The sequence below is a fragment of the Anomaloglossus baeobatrachus genome, chromosome 5 (assembly GCF_048569485.1).
Source record: "Anomaloglossus baeobatrachus isolate aAnoBae1 chromosome 5, aAnoBae1.hap1, whole genome shotgun sequence".
Classification (NCBI taxonomy): Eukaryota; Metazoa; Chordata; class Amphibia; order Anura; family Aromobatidae; genus Anomaloglossus; species Anomaloglossus baeobatrachus.
The window spans coordinates 551,606,732-551,624,521 of record NC_134357.1 but is presented as its reverse complement, the minus strand read 5'-3'; the positions used below and the strand labels follow the sequence as shown (position 1 = coordinate 551,624,521).

At 42.4% G+C, this 17,790-nt stretch overlaps 2 protein-coding genes across 2 annotated transcripts in view; one reads left to right on the top strand and one right to left on the bottom strand.

Moving 5' to 3' along the window:
* The window catches only part of LOC142312969 (uncharacterized), an 84,714-nt gene that overhangs the window by 40,807 nt on the left and 26,117 nt on the right, over positions 1–17,790 (bottom strand). The window lies entirely within an intron of this gene.
* Positions 1–17,790, top strand: part of LOC142310562 (uncharacterized) — a 48,056-nt gene that overhangs the window by 17,760 nt on the left and 12,506 nt on the right. Inside the window, exons 2-5 of the mRNA XM_075348082.1 lie at positions 8,284–8,463; positions 8,545–8,668; positions 8,752–8,849; positions 9,047–9,137. Of these exons, the coding sequence (XP_075204197.1) occupies positions 8,284–8,463; positions 8,545–8,668; positions 8,752–8,849; positions 9,047–9,137 (493 nt within the window). The remainder of the gene's footprint in view (positions 1–8,283; positions 8,464–8,544; positions 8,669–8,751; positions 8,850–9,046; positions 9,138–17,790) is intronic.

The following is a 17,790-nucleotide window of genomic DNA, read 5'->3' as shown; positions in this document are numbered from 1 at the left end:
AATATAATACACACCTGTTTACATAGGATACATGTTCATTGCCCTATTATCTAATACAGGTAATATAATGCACACCTGTTTACATGGGACACATGTTAATTTCCCTATTATCTAATACAGGGAATATAATACACACCTGTTTACATAGGATACATGTTCATTGCCCTATTATCTAATACAGGTAATATAATACACACCTGTTTACATGGGATACATGTTAATTTCCCTATTATCTAATACAGGTAATATAATACACACCTGTTTACATGGGATACATGTTAATTTCCCTATTATCTAATACAGGTAATATAATACACACCTGTTTAAATAGGATACATTTTCATTGCCCTATTATCTAATACAGGGAATATAATACACACCTGTTTACATAGGATACATGTTCATTGCCCTATTATCTAATACAGGGAATATAATACACACCTGTTTACATGGGATACATGTTCATTGCCCTATTATCTAATACAGGTAATATAATACACACCTGTTTACATGGGATACATGTTCATTGCCTTATTATCTAATACAGGGAATATAATACACTCCTGTTTACATGGGATACATGTTAATTTCCCTATTATCTAATACAGGTAATATAATACACACCTGTTTACATGGGATACATGTTAATTTCCCTATTATCTAATACAGGGAATATAATACACACCTGTTTAAATAGGATACATTTTCATTGCCCTATTATCTAATACAGGGAATATAATACACACCTGTTTACATAGGATACATGTTCATTGCCCTATTATCTAATACAGGGAATATAATACACACCTGTTTACATGGGATACATGTTAATTTCCTTATTATCTAATACAGGTAATATAATACACACCTGTTTACATGGGATACATGTTCATTTCCCTATTATCTAATACAGGGAATATAATACATACCTGTTTACATGGGATACATGTTCATTGCCCTATTATCTAATACAGGCAATATAATACACACCTGTTTACATGGGATACATGTTCATTTCCCTATTATCTAATACAGGGAATATAATACATACCTGTTTACATGGGATACATGTTCATTGCCCTATTATCTAATACAGGCAATATAATACACACCTGTTTACATGGGATACATGTTCATTGCCCTATTATCTAATACAGGTAATATAATACACACCTGTTTACATGGGATACATGTTCATTTCCCTATTATCTAATACAGGTAATATAATACACACCTGTTTACATGGGATACATGTTCATTTCCCTGTTATCTAATACAGGTAATATAATACACACCTGTTTACATAATATACATGTTCATTGCCCTATTATCTAATACAGGCAATATAATACACACCTGTTTACATAGGATACATGTTAATTTCCCTATTATCTAATACAGGGAATATAATACACACCTGTTTACATGGGATACATGTTCATTGCCCTATTATCTAATACAGGGAATATAATGCACACCTGTTTACATGGGATACATGTTAATTTCCCTATTATCTAATACAGGGAATATAATACACACCTGTTTACATAGGATACATGTTCATTGCCCTATTATCTAATACAGGTAATATAATACACACCTGTTTACATGGGATACATGTTAATTTCCTTATTATCTAATACAGGCAATATACTACACACCTGTTTACATGGGATACATGTTCATTGCCCTATTATCTAATACAGGTAATATAATACACACCTGTTTACATGGGATACATGTTCATTGCCCTATTATCTAATACAGGGAATATAATACACACCTGTTTACATGGGATACATGTTCATTGCCCTATTATCTAATACAGGTAATATATATATAATACACACCTGTTTATATAGGATTCATTTTCATTGCCCTATTATCTAATACAGGTAATATAATACACACCTGTTTACATGGGATACATGTTCATTTCCCTATTATCTAATACAGGGAATATAATACACACCTGTTTACATGGGATACATGTTCATTTCCCTATTATCTAATACTGGGAATATAATACACACCTGTTTACATGGGATACATGTTCATTGCCCTATTATCTAATACAGGTAATATATATAATACACACCTGTTTACATAGGATTCATTTTCATTGCCCTATTATCTAATACAGGTAATATAATACACACCTGTTTACATGGGATACATGTTCATTGCCCTATTATCTAATACAGGTAATATAATACACACCTCTTTACATAAGATACATGTTCATTGCCCTATTATCTAATACAGGCAATATAATACATACCTGTTTACATAGGATACATGTTCATTGCCCTTTTATCTAATACAGGTAATATAATATACACCTGTTTACATGGGATACATGTTCATTTCCCTATTATCTAATACAGGCAATATAATACACACCTGTTTACATGGGATACATGTTCATTTCCCTATTATCTAATACAGGGAATATAATACACACCTGTTTACATGGGATACATGTTAATTTACTTATTATCTAATACAGGGAATATAATACACACCTGTTTACCTGGGATACATGTTCATTTCCCTATTATCTAATACAGGTAATATAATACACACCTGTTTACATGGGATACATGTTCATTTCCCTATTATCTAATACAGGGAATATAATACACACCTGTTTACATGGGATACATGTTCATTGCCCTATTATCTAATACAGGTAATATAATACACACCTGTTTACATGGGATACATGTTAATTTCCCTATTATCTAATACAGGGAATATAATACACACCTGTTTACATAGGATACATGTTAATTTCCCTATTATCTAATACAGGGAATATAATACACACCTGCTTACATGGGATACATGTTCATTGCCCTATTATCTAATACAGGGAATATAATACACACCTGTTTACATGGGATACATATTAATTTCCCTATTATCTAATACAGGGAATATAATACACACCTGCTTACATGGGATACATGTTCATTGCCCTATTATCTAATACAGGGAATATAATACACACCTGTTTACATGGGATACATGTTAATTTCCCTATTATCTAATTCAGGGAATATAATACACACCTGTTTACATGGGATACATGTTCATTGCCCTATTATCTAATACAGGGAATATAATACACACCTGCTTACATGGGATACATGTTAATTTCCCTATTATCTAATACAGGGAATATAATACACACCTGTTTACATAGGATACATGTTAATTTCCCTATTATCTAATACAGGTAACATAATACACACCTGTTTACATGGGATACATATTAATTTCCCTATTATCTAATACAGGGAATATAATACACACCTGCTTACATGAGATACATGTTCATTGCCCTATTATCTAATACAGGGAATATAATACACACCTGTTTACATGGGATACATGTTAATTTCCCTATTATCTAATACAGGGAATATAATACACACCTGTTTACATGGGATACATGTTCATTGCCCTATTATCTAATACAGGGAATATAATACACACCTGCTTACATGGGATACATGTTCATTGCCCTATTATCTAGAACAGGGAATATAATACACACCTGTTTACATGGGATACATGTTCATTGCCCTATTATCTAATACAGGGAATATAATACACACCTGTTTACATGGGATACATGTTAATTTCCCTATTATCTAATACAGGGAATATAATACACACCTGTTTACATGGGATACATGTTCATTGCCCTATTATCTAATACAGGGAATATAATACACACCTGTTTACATGGGATACATGTTCATTGCCCTATTATCTGATACAGGGAATATAATACACACCTGCTTACATGGGATACATGTTCATTGCCCTATTATCTAATACAGGGAATATAATACACACCTGTATACATGAGATACATGTTAATTTCCCTATTATCTAATACAGGGAATATAATACACACCTGCTTACATGGGATACATGTTCATTGCCCTATTATCTAATACAGGGAATATAATACACACCTGTTTACATGGGATACATGTTCATTTTCCTATTATCTACATAAAATCCTTGTTCATTCCCAATCCCAATATACGAAGCACATGGAATATAATATACACCTGTTTATATGGGGTATGTGTTAATTTCCATGTCATCTACATATTATTATTATTATTTATTATTATAGCGCCATCAATTGCATGGCGCTTTACATGTGAAAGGGGTATACATAATAGGGACAAGTACAATATTCATAATCAATACAAGACACAGAGAGGTACAGGAGGATAGAGGTCCCTGCCCGCGAAGGCTCACAGTCTACAAGGGATAGGTTAGGATACCGTAGGTTAGGGTAGATTTGGTAGTAGGTAGGTAGTACCTACTACCAGGTAGTTAGTAGGTAGCTTTCTGTTCTTAATGGATTTGGTGCATCTTTAAGCTACTTGTACTCCATGCGCTGGAGTCAATTTTTGCTTTACATCATGACAGTTTTTTGATGCTAGTTATAATGAATCTGTTCAGCTGCTCTAAGCCAAGTCGCCTCCAATCTGCTGTCCACTTCTTAAAAAATTTGTTAAAAACCAGGAAAAGTCAACACATTTTTACACCACTACATATTCCGCAAAAACATGCGACTGACAATGGCAGTATTCTGGTGAAGTTATGATTCATCTCCTCTTTGTCTAGCAGGACAGGATGCACCCTTGTCATCAATGCATACATATATTACATGTTCATCCTCAATCTAAGAAGCAGAGAGAATATTACAGACACCTGGAAATATAGGATATATGTTCATTTCCCTATTACCTAGATTTATTTCATGTTGATTTCCCACCTATGAAGCACAGGGTATCTAATATACACCTATTTATAGAAGGTATGATTTAATTTCCTTATTATCTACATATATACCTTAATCATTCTCCAGCTAAAAAGCAAACAGAATTTTCTATGGCATATGTGCTCATTCATCTGTAATTTACATACATTTCACGTTCATTCCCCACTTAAGAAGCAGGAAGCAGAGAGAAAAAAATATACAACTATTTATATGGGATATGTGTACATTTCGCTGTAATCTACATATATTCCATGTTGATTCCCCACCTAGGAAGCTCAGGGAATCTAATATACAGCTTTTTATATGGGATATGAATCATATCCTTATTATCTACATATACACCTTGTCCATTCGCCACCTAACAAACACACAGAAATTAATATTCACCTGTTTATATGGGATATGTGTTAATTCCTATGTAATCTACATATATTTCATGCTCATTTCCCACCTAAGAACCTCAGGGAATAAAATATACAGCCTTTTACACAGTGTGTCCACCCATATCCTGTCCACCGCCATTAACTTGAGAACGGCGGCAGCTATAGGCATAGAAGTGGTGTCTAGGTATAGTAAAGTAGCCATGCACTACGCAATGAAACCACCTATAGCGCCACCTGGTGGAAAACAACGGAGTTAGCATTTTTATCTCAAAAATGGAATGAGATAGAGAAAAAAAGTGAATTACAAAGTTATAGGGCATCATCAATTCAATACGAATCGACACCTTGCATACAGAAATGCTATGATATGAAACCCATGACCACCCCAAAACATTGAATGCTGGTCACGCATATGGCGCTCATTTAAATTTGATGCTAAAAGTGGCCACCGTCATCTGCAATGCACATCTGGACTCTGGACAGCATACTGTATCTTGCTGCACGTTGTGCAATATGGTAGGTGATACGTTTGCAAAAGCATCTGTGATACGTCGTCGTAGCTCCTGCAATGTTGGTGGAGGGGTCGCATACACCTGCTGTTTGATGTGACCTCACAGAAAGAAGTCCAATGGGGTCAGGTCAGGTGAACGTTGCGGCCACTCCACGCAGCCACCAAATCCAATGACTTGTAGGAAGGTCTCCATGAGGTATTGCTTCACGTCCGCAGCCTTGTGAGTTTGACACGTTCTAATCATAGCATTTCTGTATGCGAGGTGTCGATTCGTATTGAATTGATGATGCCCTACAACTTTGTAATTCATTTTTTTTCTCTATCTCGTTCTGTTTTTGAGATAAAAATGTTAACTCCGTTGTTTTCCACCAGGTGGCGCTATAGGTGCTTTCATTGTGTAGCGCATGGCTACTTTACTATACCTAGACACCACTTCTATGCCTATAGCTGCCGCCGTTCTCAAGTTAATGGCGGTGGACAGGATATGGGTGGACACGCTATATGTGATATGTGTACATTTCCCTATTATCTACATGTATTCCTGGTTCATTCCATGTCTATAATATCCAAGAAACTTATTATTTATCTCTATAATTTGTGACCAAGAAGTTCTTATGTTCATTCTTTTTATTTATTCCTTTTCTTCATTCTTTTTAGTATGTCCCTCCGCTCAGAACACACGACTCCGCTCAGAACACACGACTCCGCTCCGTACACCTCGTACACACACGGCTCCGCTCTTTACACCTCGTACACACACGGCTCCGCTCCGTACACCTCGTACACACACGGCTCTGCTCCGTACACCTCGTACACACACGGCTCTGCTCCGTACACCTCGTACACACACGGCTCCGCTCCGTACACCTCGTACACACACGACTCTGCTCCGTACACCTCGTACACACACGGCTCCGCTCCGTACACCTCGTACACACACGGCTCTGCTCCGTACACCTCGTACACACACGGCTCCGCTCCGTACACCTCGTACACACACGGCTCCGCTCCGTACACCTCGTACACACACGGCTCTGCTCCGTACACCTCGTACACACTCGGCTCCGCTCCGTACACCTCGTACACACACGACTCTGCTCCGTACACCTCGTACACACACGGCTCCGCTCCGTACACCTCGTACACACACGGCTCTGCTCCGTACACCTCGTACACACACGGCTCCGCTCCGTACACCTCGTACACACACGGCTCTGCTCCGTACACCTCGTACACACACGGCTCCGCTCCGTACACCTCGTACACACACAGCTCCGCTCCGTACACCTCGTACACACACGGCTCCGCTCCGTACACCTCGTACACACACGGCTCTGCTCCGTACACCTCGTACACACACGGCTCCGCTCCGTACACCTCGTAAAAAACACGGCTCCGCTCCGTACACCTCGTATACACACAGCTCTGCTACATCCACATGGTAAGGCTATGTGCGCACGTTGCGTATTTGCATGCAGTTACACTGCGATCTGCACCGCAGCGTAACTGCATGCGTCCTGCGTCCCCTGCATAATCTATGAAGATTATGCAGGAGACGTGCGCACGTGGCGTATTAGAGCGCAGCGCTTCGGCTGCTGCCCGAAGCGTGCGTTCTAAGAAGTGACATGTCACTTCTTTTCTGCGCTCTGCATGCAGTCCCCGCTCTGTCTATGGGAGGGGCTGCAATCAGAGCGCATGAAATCGGCTTTTTTTTTTTCATTACGGACTCTTTCTGCAGCGATTTGAAGCACACGTGTGCTGTTCAAATCGCTGCAGAAATTTCTGCAGGGACAAACGCTACATGCACACATAGCCTAAACCCCTCCTGACCCCACACATAACCTTCCCCTCATCCAGCACCATGACACTCAGCACAGCAGAGTCCTGCATACACTGAGGAGCTGATCATGTGACCCCTGACTCCTCCCCTCCATGTGACATCATCACAGGTCCTGGAAGCACAGAGCAGCCATATATCTAGTGTGCGGCTCTGCAGGAGGAGGTGTGTGGAGATTCCCCATTACTGGGGCAGGAAGCATTAACCCCTTCAGCTCTGAGACTATTTGGGGCGGGGCAGGTTCCTCTCTTTTCTCCTCAGATATAATGGCGGCGGCTCTGTCTGTCTCGGTCACATACATTCTGCTGATATTCCGGCCTCTGCACTGGGAAATGTCGTCTCCATCTTGTTCTATTCTCAGGGTTTTCCCTATAGTGAAGGAGATTTCTTGTATCTCCAGTAATTGTATTATTACAGCGGATTCTTTATGATGTTACATCGTCATCTTCTCCCCATTCAGGTCCCTACAATATCGGATCCTCTCAGTGGAGATCTTCTATAGAAGAGAATTCTCCTGATTGCCCCGTGAAGGATGGATATGGACAGGGACAAGATGGCGGAGAGGATATTACACCTCACCCTAGAGATCCTCTTCCGGCTTACTGGAGAGGTGAGAGATTCTGATGGCGTCACATTACACCATTCTTATCTATGGGAATAACAGATGGACAGAACTGGAGAGGTGAGGACTCTGGAAATGTCTGTAGTGAGATTTCTTACTGTGTCTCTCCATAACCAGGATTACACAGTAGTGAAGAAGACCTCTAGTGAGCGCTGTCAGGCCCCTGTGTCTGAGGGATGGGGAAGACCCCTGAGCCCAATCACGGGGCCTCCACCTCACCCCCCGATACATGAGGACATCAATGACCAGAAGATCCTAGAACTCACCTACAAGATGATTGAGCTGCTGACTGGAGAGGTGACACTGCTGGGAATGCTGGGACATTATACAGTAACGCTATGAAGGGATCGGGGGTGACGGTATCATTGTATGTGTCAGGTTCCTATAAGGTGTCAGGATGTCGCCGTCTATTTCTCCATGGAGGAGTGGGAGTATTTAGAAGGACACAAAGATCTGTACAAGGACGTCATGATGGAGGTTCCCCAGCCCCTCACATCACGAGGTAATAGACAGGACTAAATACACACGGCCTATAATTATCTGTATGTAAGGAATGAATTCAGTCCCTGTATGTGTCTCCTCCAGGTCTATCCAGTAAGAGGACAACACCAGAGAGATGTCCCCATCCTCTTCTCCCACAGGACTGTAAACAAGAAGATCCCGATGTTCCTCAGGATCATCAGGTAGATGGAGAGAAGGGGCCATGAAATCTCCCTATGATGTGTAGACGGCTGTGAAGGTCTTGTGCTCAGTCTTGTTTTATCCTCCAGTATTATATGTGTTATACTTGTGTAATGAGAGCGGTGGAGATGGCAGGATTAGAGCTGATCATAGATGGGACTTCTCCATCTGTCTGTGACTTTTACAATACTTGTTTCAGGGGGAAGATCTGACCCATATTAATACTACAGAGACATATGTGAGGGGTGATGAGCGGAGTAAAGAGGAGATTCCTACAGATAACCGCCCAGGTGAGTAGTGACCACTAAATGCAGAGAAGTCACAGATTCTTCTCAGTCACCGGCTGTGGCTGCTTTATCAGGGTTGTAGTCTGGTTATATCAAATGGTCACAGATTCTTCTCAGTCACCGGCTGTGGCTGCTTTATCAGGGTTGTAGTCCGGCCATATCAAATGGTCACCATTCTGCTGCTAGACCACCACGTGCTCCTACATCCAAAACTGTCCCCATTATTTTGGGCATTGGACGCCCTTCTGTTGGAGTGAGATCTGTATCAGCCAGATCTTACAGGTAGGATCCATCCTATCCCCTGAAATTAGAAGACGTTGACCCTTATCTGCCCAGATCTCTAATCTGTAAAGCCAAATGACAGTGTACATAGAAGGTGCAGACAACTTAGAAAATCATGGGAAGAATCTGATCTGTATGGTGGACCCCTAAGAGAAAGCGGAGGGTAATGATGCTGGTGACATCCTAGATTCTTAGTTTGGTGCCGTGTTCGCCAGGTGAATAAAGATTGATTGATCTCAGTGGGAGAAATAATTAATAATCTTGTAGTTGATGAAGAGACCTCAGTAGTCTGGAAAGCTTGCTCTGTAACATCATTTATTTTATTTTTATTCTCCATTAATAAGTATCATAACTACAAGTATCTTATTTCTCCCACTGAGAGCAATGAATCCATCTTCCTAGAATCTCGGCATCTTATTGATGGATCTTCCTTCTCTCCCTTCTGCTGAATGTGCTGATAGGGGCGTTTATATCTAAAGTTCGGCCCAGGGTAACTAACATATGAGGGAAGTTAGACTTACCCCACAGTGGGTACATGGAGGCCGGGCAGCCCACCCACATGACTTCCAAAAATGTCATTAGGAGAAAAAATGAAAGTAAGACATAAAGTTCTGATATTTTTACCCTCAAGAGCCAAAAAGATATTTTCTCTGAATTCTACAAATGTCCATTATATAAGAACTTGTTCTGGAGCCGTCCATTGTAGAGTCCGAGAGGCAGAAAGTAAATGTCTAATATTTCTTCAAGAAATTCATCTGACAGAAAATATTGGCTTAGAAATATTAAGTCCTGCTCACCATGTGTCGTTATGTCGACTCTTTGCAGTCCAGGCTCTCTAACACCCATTGCCTGGGTAGACACACAATTTTCAAAGCAGAAGTACTTAGAGTTCGGAGTTAATTAAAATAACATTAGTAGAGCATTATAGTCCTGTTGACACGTTTAATCATGCTCTACTAATGTTATTTTAATTAACACATAACTCTAGGAGTGGAGGGCGGTCATTTTAGTAGATGTGTTATTGTCTATAGTCACAGTTTTCTCTATAGTAGTTAGTACCAAAGCCGCTCTTATTTCATCACTTTCCACTTCAGTTTCTAAGATTTATTTTTTTCAGTGACATATTTTACTTTATCTTAGCTGTAATGTTAGGTTGATTTTGTTTTGCATTTATTTAAAAAAAAACCAAAACAACTGAAATTCCTTACAAATGTACAAGAATTAGAAGTGATCAAACATTGCATTTGGATGCTCTTAAAACAAATAATGATACCACAACATATAGTGAATAAATAGCATTTACCATATTCTTTTTTTTAGTCTAAATGACTATTTTGACTCTACAGAAGCCATATCTCTTTATCATCAAGAGTCTCTCAGCTACAACCATTGTGGAAACCTTCCATTTTTCCACTGACTGAGAAGCAGTTTGGTATAAATTTGACCTACAAAAGATGGTTTGCTGGCTTATTATTCAAATACACGGAAGACAACATGAACAAAGAGGGTTGAATATCATGGTCTCCTGGTTCCTGTTCTGAGGTCTACTGTTAGATTGTAAACGGTTTTTGTTTTAGTAAATAATTACAATTTATATAACTTGCAATTTCTTTAGCTATGTTATGCTCGTGGGAGTGGACCCACTGGGCCACAGCACTGGCTCAACCAGGAGGGGTGTAACTAAGAGACTACCTTGTATTCATCAGAGCCTCTGATGATGAGAATACGCTTGTGCTTGAAGACGGGCGCAAGGTGCTTCTCCAGGGAGTCCATGTATCATGTACAGCAACAGCTGGCCCCTGATGATGAGGATAGGATACTGACATTCCCTGAAGGTCCAGCAGGCATAGCTGGTATAGATAGATGCAGCAGGTACAGTGGGCACAGCGGATACTTGGATACAGACACGTGTTTGCACACACAGCATAAGACTCAGCAAATTCAACGGGACTTGACCACTAGGATAGCCCATTTTGCCCAGGCACCTCCCATAGGGGGAGGATGCCTTAAATACCTAGTGCCTCTCAGCCATAGGCTGGGAGACACTTCTGGATTAGGGTATGCTGGCCCTTTTAAAATAGATGTGCACTCACTCGTGCCCTGAGTGTGCTCCTAGGAGACCTGTATGGTGTGTGTAGACTCTGGGAGACTGCGGCAAGGACTGGGAGCACAGAAGTGGCTGGGAGGGTTAGCGTGTCGGCGCGGCATCCCTGTCAGGGCAAGGTGGCAGGACAGTGCAGAGATACCCGTAACAGCATTACAGTGCTGAAGGCCTGAAAGGAATCTAGGCCTGAAAGGAATCTCTTTAGGAGAAGTGATGTATTAATATTCTCCTTGGGCTCCCACTACCTCTCAAGACCAAACCCCATCCAGTCAACCAAAAAGAAGGTTTTACATTTCATCTTTTTAATTGCAAGGATGCCTTTTGCCTCATGATTTTTGAAGTAGCGGCTCAGAACGAAAGGACACATGGAAGGAGTTGGGGATCCGCAAGAAGGCTGAAAGCTTCAGCTTACAGGACACGGCATTGATCTTTTGAAGCACCTTGAAGGAACCAATAAAGTGGGGACCCAACTTGTAGGAAGGCATCTTGAAGCGTACATATCTAGCAGAGTAAATAAAAAAGCTAGCACTAAATGTGCACTACAGCACTAAAAATTCCAACTGTACTTATTATAAATATGAGATTTTTGGCAAAAAATTGCAATTTCTTGAGCCACCCCGCCACTTCACGGCAAATCTATGTTGGGGCAATCCTAACACTAAAATATTTTTATAAAATGTGCCAAACGGCTTCACATATGAAATAGTAGAACTGCTCTTATTAGCACTCACCTGGTCTATTTCAATCCCGTACCCATGACTGAGTCATGGCTGTGGGCGGGACAGGTCTAAGCAAATGCTTCATGAAGTAAATAGCCTGTGGACAGGGCCTGATGACTGAATGTGAACAGTCACCAATCGCCAAAATCTAGACAGGTGGAATACATCCCAAATTGGGGTGCATAGCAAGGTGGGGGTCAACCACCGACCAATTCAATGAAGAAAAAACAAAAAATCTAGCACTAAATGTGCACTACAGCACTAAAAATTCCTACTGTACTTGTTATAAATATGAGATTTTTGGCAAAAATTTGCAATTTCTTGAGCCACCCCGCGACTTCACGGCAAATCTCTGTTGGGGCAGTCCTAACACTAAAATATTTTTATAAAATGTGCCAAACGGCCTCACATATCTAGAAGAGTGCAACACCTTGTCTCTGGGACAGAATGTAGGAGGATCCAGGCATGTCTTATCCGCATGCCTAATCATCCTGATGGAGGACTGGTCCAGTGAGGCCTTGATCTTCGCTGAGACTTTGGAGAACTCTTGACTTGAAATTTGTCAGGGCGTGGTTGACCCGCTCCACTTGGCCGTTAGACTCCAGATGATAACCCAATAAGAATTCCAAGGTGACGTTTAGCAGCCTCCAGAACCAAGATGTGAATTGGAGTCCTCTATCGGACACAATGTGGAGAGTAAGGCCGTGCAGGCATATGATGTGCTGAATGAAGTGTTCGGCGAGCACAGGAGCAGAGAGAACCTATCTACTTTTACCCTGATGACATAGCAACCAGAGGACACTGGCAGGTCAGTGATGAAGTCCATAGATCTGTGTTGCCAGAGAGACAACGGCAAAGACAGAGGTGGTAGTCGCCTAGCCGAAAACGTCTTAATAGTCTGATTGCAGGAACACGAGGGACAGGCTGAGACAAATTCTACAACATCTATACGAATCGTTTGCCACCAGTAGTGCCGCGAGATGAGCAGAGTTGTCCTCTGGAAGGCATAACTGGCCAACTTAGAGCAATGACCCCATAGCAGCACATGGCTCCTGTCGGTCTCCACCACAAATGTCTTTCCGGGTGGTACCCGAGACATGAAGAGAGCTAAAATGCACAGCTGTGCTTAGGCAACCAAATAAATTAAATGACCTTTGGTGTCTGCAACAACGATAGACTAGTGAACAAACACTCGATGGAGCAGCATGTAAAAGATATAACCCGCGTGAAATTATATCAAGGAGTGTAAAAGGTAATCTAGGAACATATGATACAGTGCTCCTTGGTGATTAGCAAATGTACTATTGAAACCAGAGGGAATAATTCTCTGTACCCTTTGGTACCCGAGACATGCTTACTAGAATTACTGGGAGCATTATGAAGGGCTCAACAATGTGTTGAGGTCTTCCTACTGGTTGGCCGACAGGATCTGGTGTGTACATCCGCCTTGACGTTCTTTTCGGCCGGCCAGATATGTAGAACAAAGTCAAAGCAGGTGAAAAACAGCGTGCTTGGGCCTTATTGCAGATTTAGCCCTGTGCCAACTGTAGGTAGGTGAAGTGTTTGTGGTCACTGTAGATGACAACAGGATGCTCAGTAGGTTTAGCCACACCTCCAGAGCCATCTTGATTGCCAACAATTCTCAGTCGCCATCGAGTAGTTGCACTCAGGAGCAACGAAGACCTTGGAGAAGAAGCAGCTGGTTACCCTTTTACCGAAAGCCAACTTCTGCGTGAGTATCGCGTCGGCCCCGAAGGACGAAGCATCCACTTCAAAGAAGAACTATCTGTTAATTTGCAGCGCCGAAGCCAATGAGAAAGCCTGCTTGACGGCAATCAATGCCCTCATCTGCTTCAGAAGTCCACATCTTGGGATTCGCCCCCTTGTGGGTCAGGGCCATGATCAAGACAAGATTTGTGGAATAAAATGGTGGTAATAATTAGCAAAACCCAGGAACTGCTGAATCACCTTCACTTCCTCAGGACAAGGCCACTTCAGAATAGCCGACACCTTTTCTGGATCTACCTTCAAACCGGTGTCCGAGATTATGTAGCCCAGGAAGGGAAGTCCTTTCAAAAAGGCACTTCTTGAATTTGGTGTCTAAACTATTCTCCCTCAGTCTCTCTAGAACCTGGCCTAACATTGGCAGAAAGAATACAAGAATGTTGTCCAGGCACACGCCTACGCATGAGTAGAGCAGATCTTGGAAACAGGGTCATAACGACCTCGGTCGCAGAGATCGCCATTGCAACCGGGCCTTGGGTACAGGGGGCCCGCTTGCCCTGGCCCCTGCCTCAGATGGATGCGTGTCCGAGGGCACGCATTCAACTGAAATACATTGCAGTACAGAGACCCGTCGGGTCCTTGCGCTGAAATGTGCCAAGTCGCAAATGAATATTCATTGCTCCCCATGCACACAATCCTGTGCATGGGGAGCCGAGAATATGATGACAGCCTCTGGGGTTGTAAGTGTCTGCGCATGATACTGACGTCATGCGCTGCTCTGCTTACACGCTGGTCAGTTGCCGGCATGCCAGCATCACAGGAGGACACTGGGGGGAGCGCAGGGGAGGTGAGTACAATTGTTTTATTTTTTTTTACTGTGTGCAAAGTGGTGGGGGGCTATATACCGGGATGAGGGGGGCTATATACCATTATGAGGGGGCTATATAGCATGATGGGGGGCTTTATACCAGGATAAGGGGGCTATATAGCATGATGGGGGCTATATACCAGGATGAGGGGACTAGATAGCATGATGGGGGCTATATACCAGGATGATAGCGGCTATATAGCATGATGGGGGCTCTATACCAGGATGAAGGGGGCTATATACCAGGATGAGGTGGCTATATAGCATGATGGGGGCTATATACCAGGATGGAGGGCTATAGTCCAGAATGAGGGGGCTATACACCAGGAAGAGGGTGATATATACCAGGATAGATAGCTATATACCAAGATGAGGGGGCTATATACCAGGATGGAGAGCTATATACCAGGATGAAGGGGCTATATACTAGGATGAGGTGCTATATACCTGGTTGAGGTGGCTATATACCAGAAGGGGGGACATATTTACCAGGATGGAGGATATTTACCAGGAACCGCCCCAGGATGGGGGACATTAGTATATAATGAAGGGGGGGACAACTTGTATGTCTTTATAGGATTTAGAATGCTACAATGGCCCATACATCTATACGAACATATGGGGGGAGGCCCAGCCTCAAACTGCTCCAGGGCCCATCAAAGTCTAGTTACACCACTGCTTAGAAGATATAGTTCACAAATTCCTGAAAAATAACCAAAGCATTGCTGAGCCTGAATGGCATTATCCGATACTTATAGTGGCTGTCCCTGGTATTAAAGGCAGTCTTCCATTTGTCACTTGAACGTATACGGACAAGGTTGTATGCACCACAGAGGGCGAGCCTGGAGAACATACTGAAAACTTCGAGATAGTCGAACATTTTATTATGCTTGACCATAATTTAGTTAGATGTGTATAATCTATACAGGGGCCCAGGGAACCATCTTTTTTCTTTACAAAGAGAAACTCGGCTACTGCCGGTGAGGAGGACTTCTGGATAAATCCCCTTGCCAGATTCTCCTTGATTTACTCAGACATGGCATGGGTTTCTGCCTGGGGCAGAAAGTAGATACGGCGGCAGGTAGATGAGGAACCAATAAGCAGGTAGATAGGGCAATCATATGACTTTTTGTGGAGTTAGGCGGGCTTTGCACGTTGCAACATCGCAAGCCGATGCTGCGATGTCGCACGCGATAGTCCCCACCCCCGTCGCAGCAGCGATATCTTGTGATTCCTGGCGTAGCGAACATTATCGCTACGCCAGCTTCACATGCACTCACCTGTCCTGCGACGTCGCTCTGGCCGGCGTCCCGCCTCCTTCCTAAGGGGGCGGGTCGTACAACGTCACAGCGACGTCACATGGCAGGCGGCCAATCAAAGCGGAGGGGCGGAGATGAGCAGGATGTAAACATCCCGCCCACCTTCTTCCTTCCGTATAGCCGCCGGCGGCAGGTAAGGAGATGTTCCTCGCTCATGCGGCTTCACACACAGCGATGTGTGCTGCCGCAGGAACGAGGAACAACATCATACCTGTCGCGGCAGCGTAATTATGGAAAAGTTGGAGCCTACACCGATGATACGATAACGACGCTTTTGCGCTCGTTAATCGTATCATCTAGGATTTACACACTACGATGTCGAAAGTGACGCCGGATGTGCGTCACTTTCGATTTGACCCCACCGATATCGCACGTGCGATGTTGCAACGTGCAAAGCCGCCCTTAGTCTCAGTCGCCTTCTTGTCAAAGATATCTGCATAGGCCCAGTAGGCAGATGGCAGACCCAGAAGATTTGACGGCAGGAAAGGACTGACACCATCTCCAGATACTATCCAAGAGAGGCTTGTTAATTTGAAGCCACCGCAGACCCAGTAGCAGTGGGTGCAACAGCCCTTTATGAATAAGGACAGAGAGAACTTGCTCTCACCTAGGGTAGCCTCTTCTATGGCCTCTGGGCTTGGAAGTTTCCCAGCTTTAAAGGAAAGAAACCAATCAGGTGTGTAGGATCTCCGCAGTCATAATAATAATCTTTATTTCTATAGCACCAATATATTCCGCAGCACTTTACAATTCAGTGGTTCATATACAAACAAATATTCATAAATATGTTATAGAAGATACAATAATTAAAGTAAAAATAATGACAACCCTGCTTGTAAGAGCTTACAATCTACAATGAGGTGGGGTGTAAGTGACATAAGTTGCAGGTGCTTATTTACAATGACGGTCCAGCCATCTCGAAGAAATGGGGGATAGATAAAGGTTTCGTAAGCCTGTCACCAGCTAATCTTTATAATACTGTTGGGTGCAATGGAGTTTGATGCAGAATTCTGTTCTGGGAAATAGCGAAGAGGCTATAAATGAATTGACTTCGATTAGGAGGCTGATAAGTCACCCTAAAAAGATCTGGTTTTAGGGAGTGTCTGAAGCTGTGTAAGTTGTGGATTGTCCTAGTTTCTTGGGGTAGAGCATTCCAGAGGGTTGATGCCGTTTGTGAGAAGTCTTGGAGTGGGGGGTCCGGATTATTGTGTATGTTAGTCGAAAGTTGTTTGCAGAGCATAGAGAATTGGTAGGGTAATAGATAGAAATATGGGAGGAGATTTAGGGGGGTGCCATGCTATGAAGAGCTTTGTGGGTGAGAACAAGCAATTTAAATTGGATCCTATGATGTATTGGCAGCCAGTGCAATGACAGGCACAGAATGGAAGTGTCCAAGTAACAATTGGCCATATAGGTCACCCTTGCTGCTGAATTAAGGATGGACTGGAGAGGGGAAAGTCTAGTGAGGGAGAGGCCAATTAATACAGAACTACAATAATCAAAGCAGGAGTGGATCATTGCCACAGTGAAGGTTTTTGTTGTTTCCATGGTGAGAAAGGGGCGGATTCTAGAGATGTTTTTCAGATGCAAGTGACAAGAGTAGATGAGAGATTGTATATAGGAGGTTAAGGAAAGATCA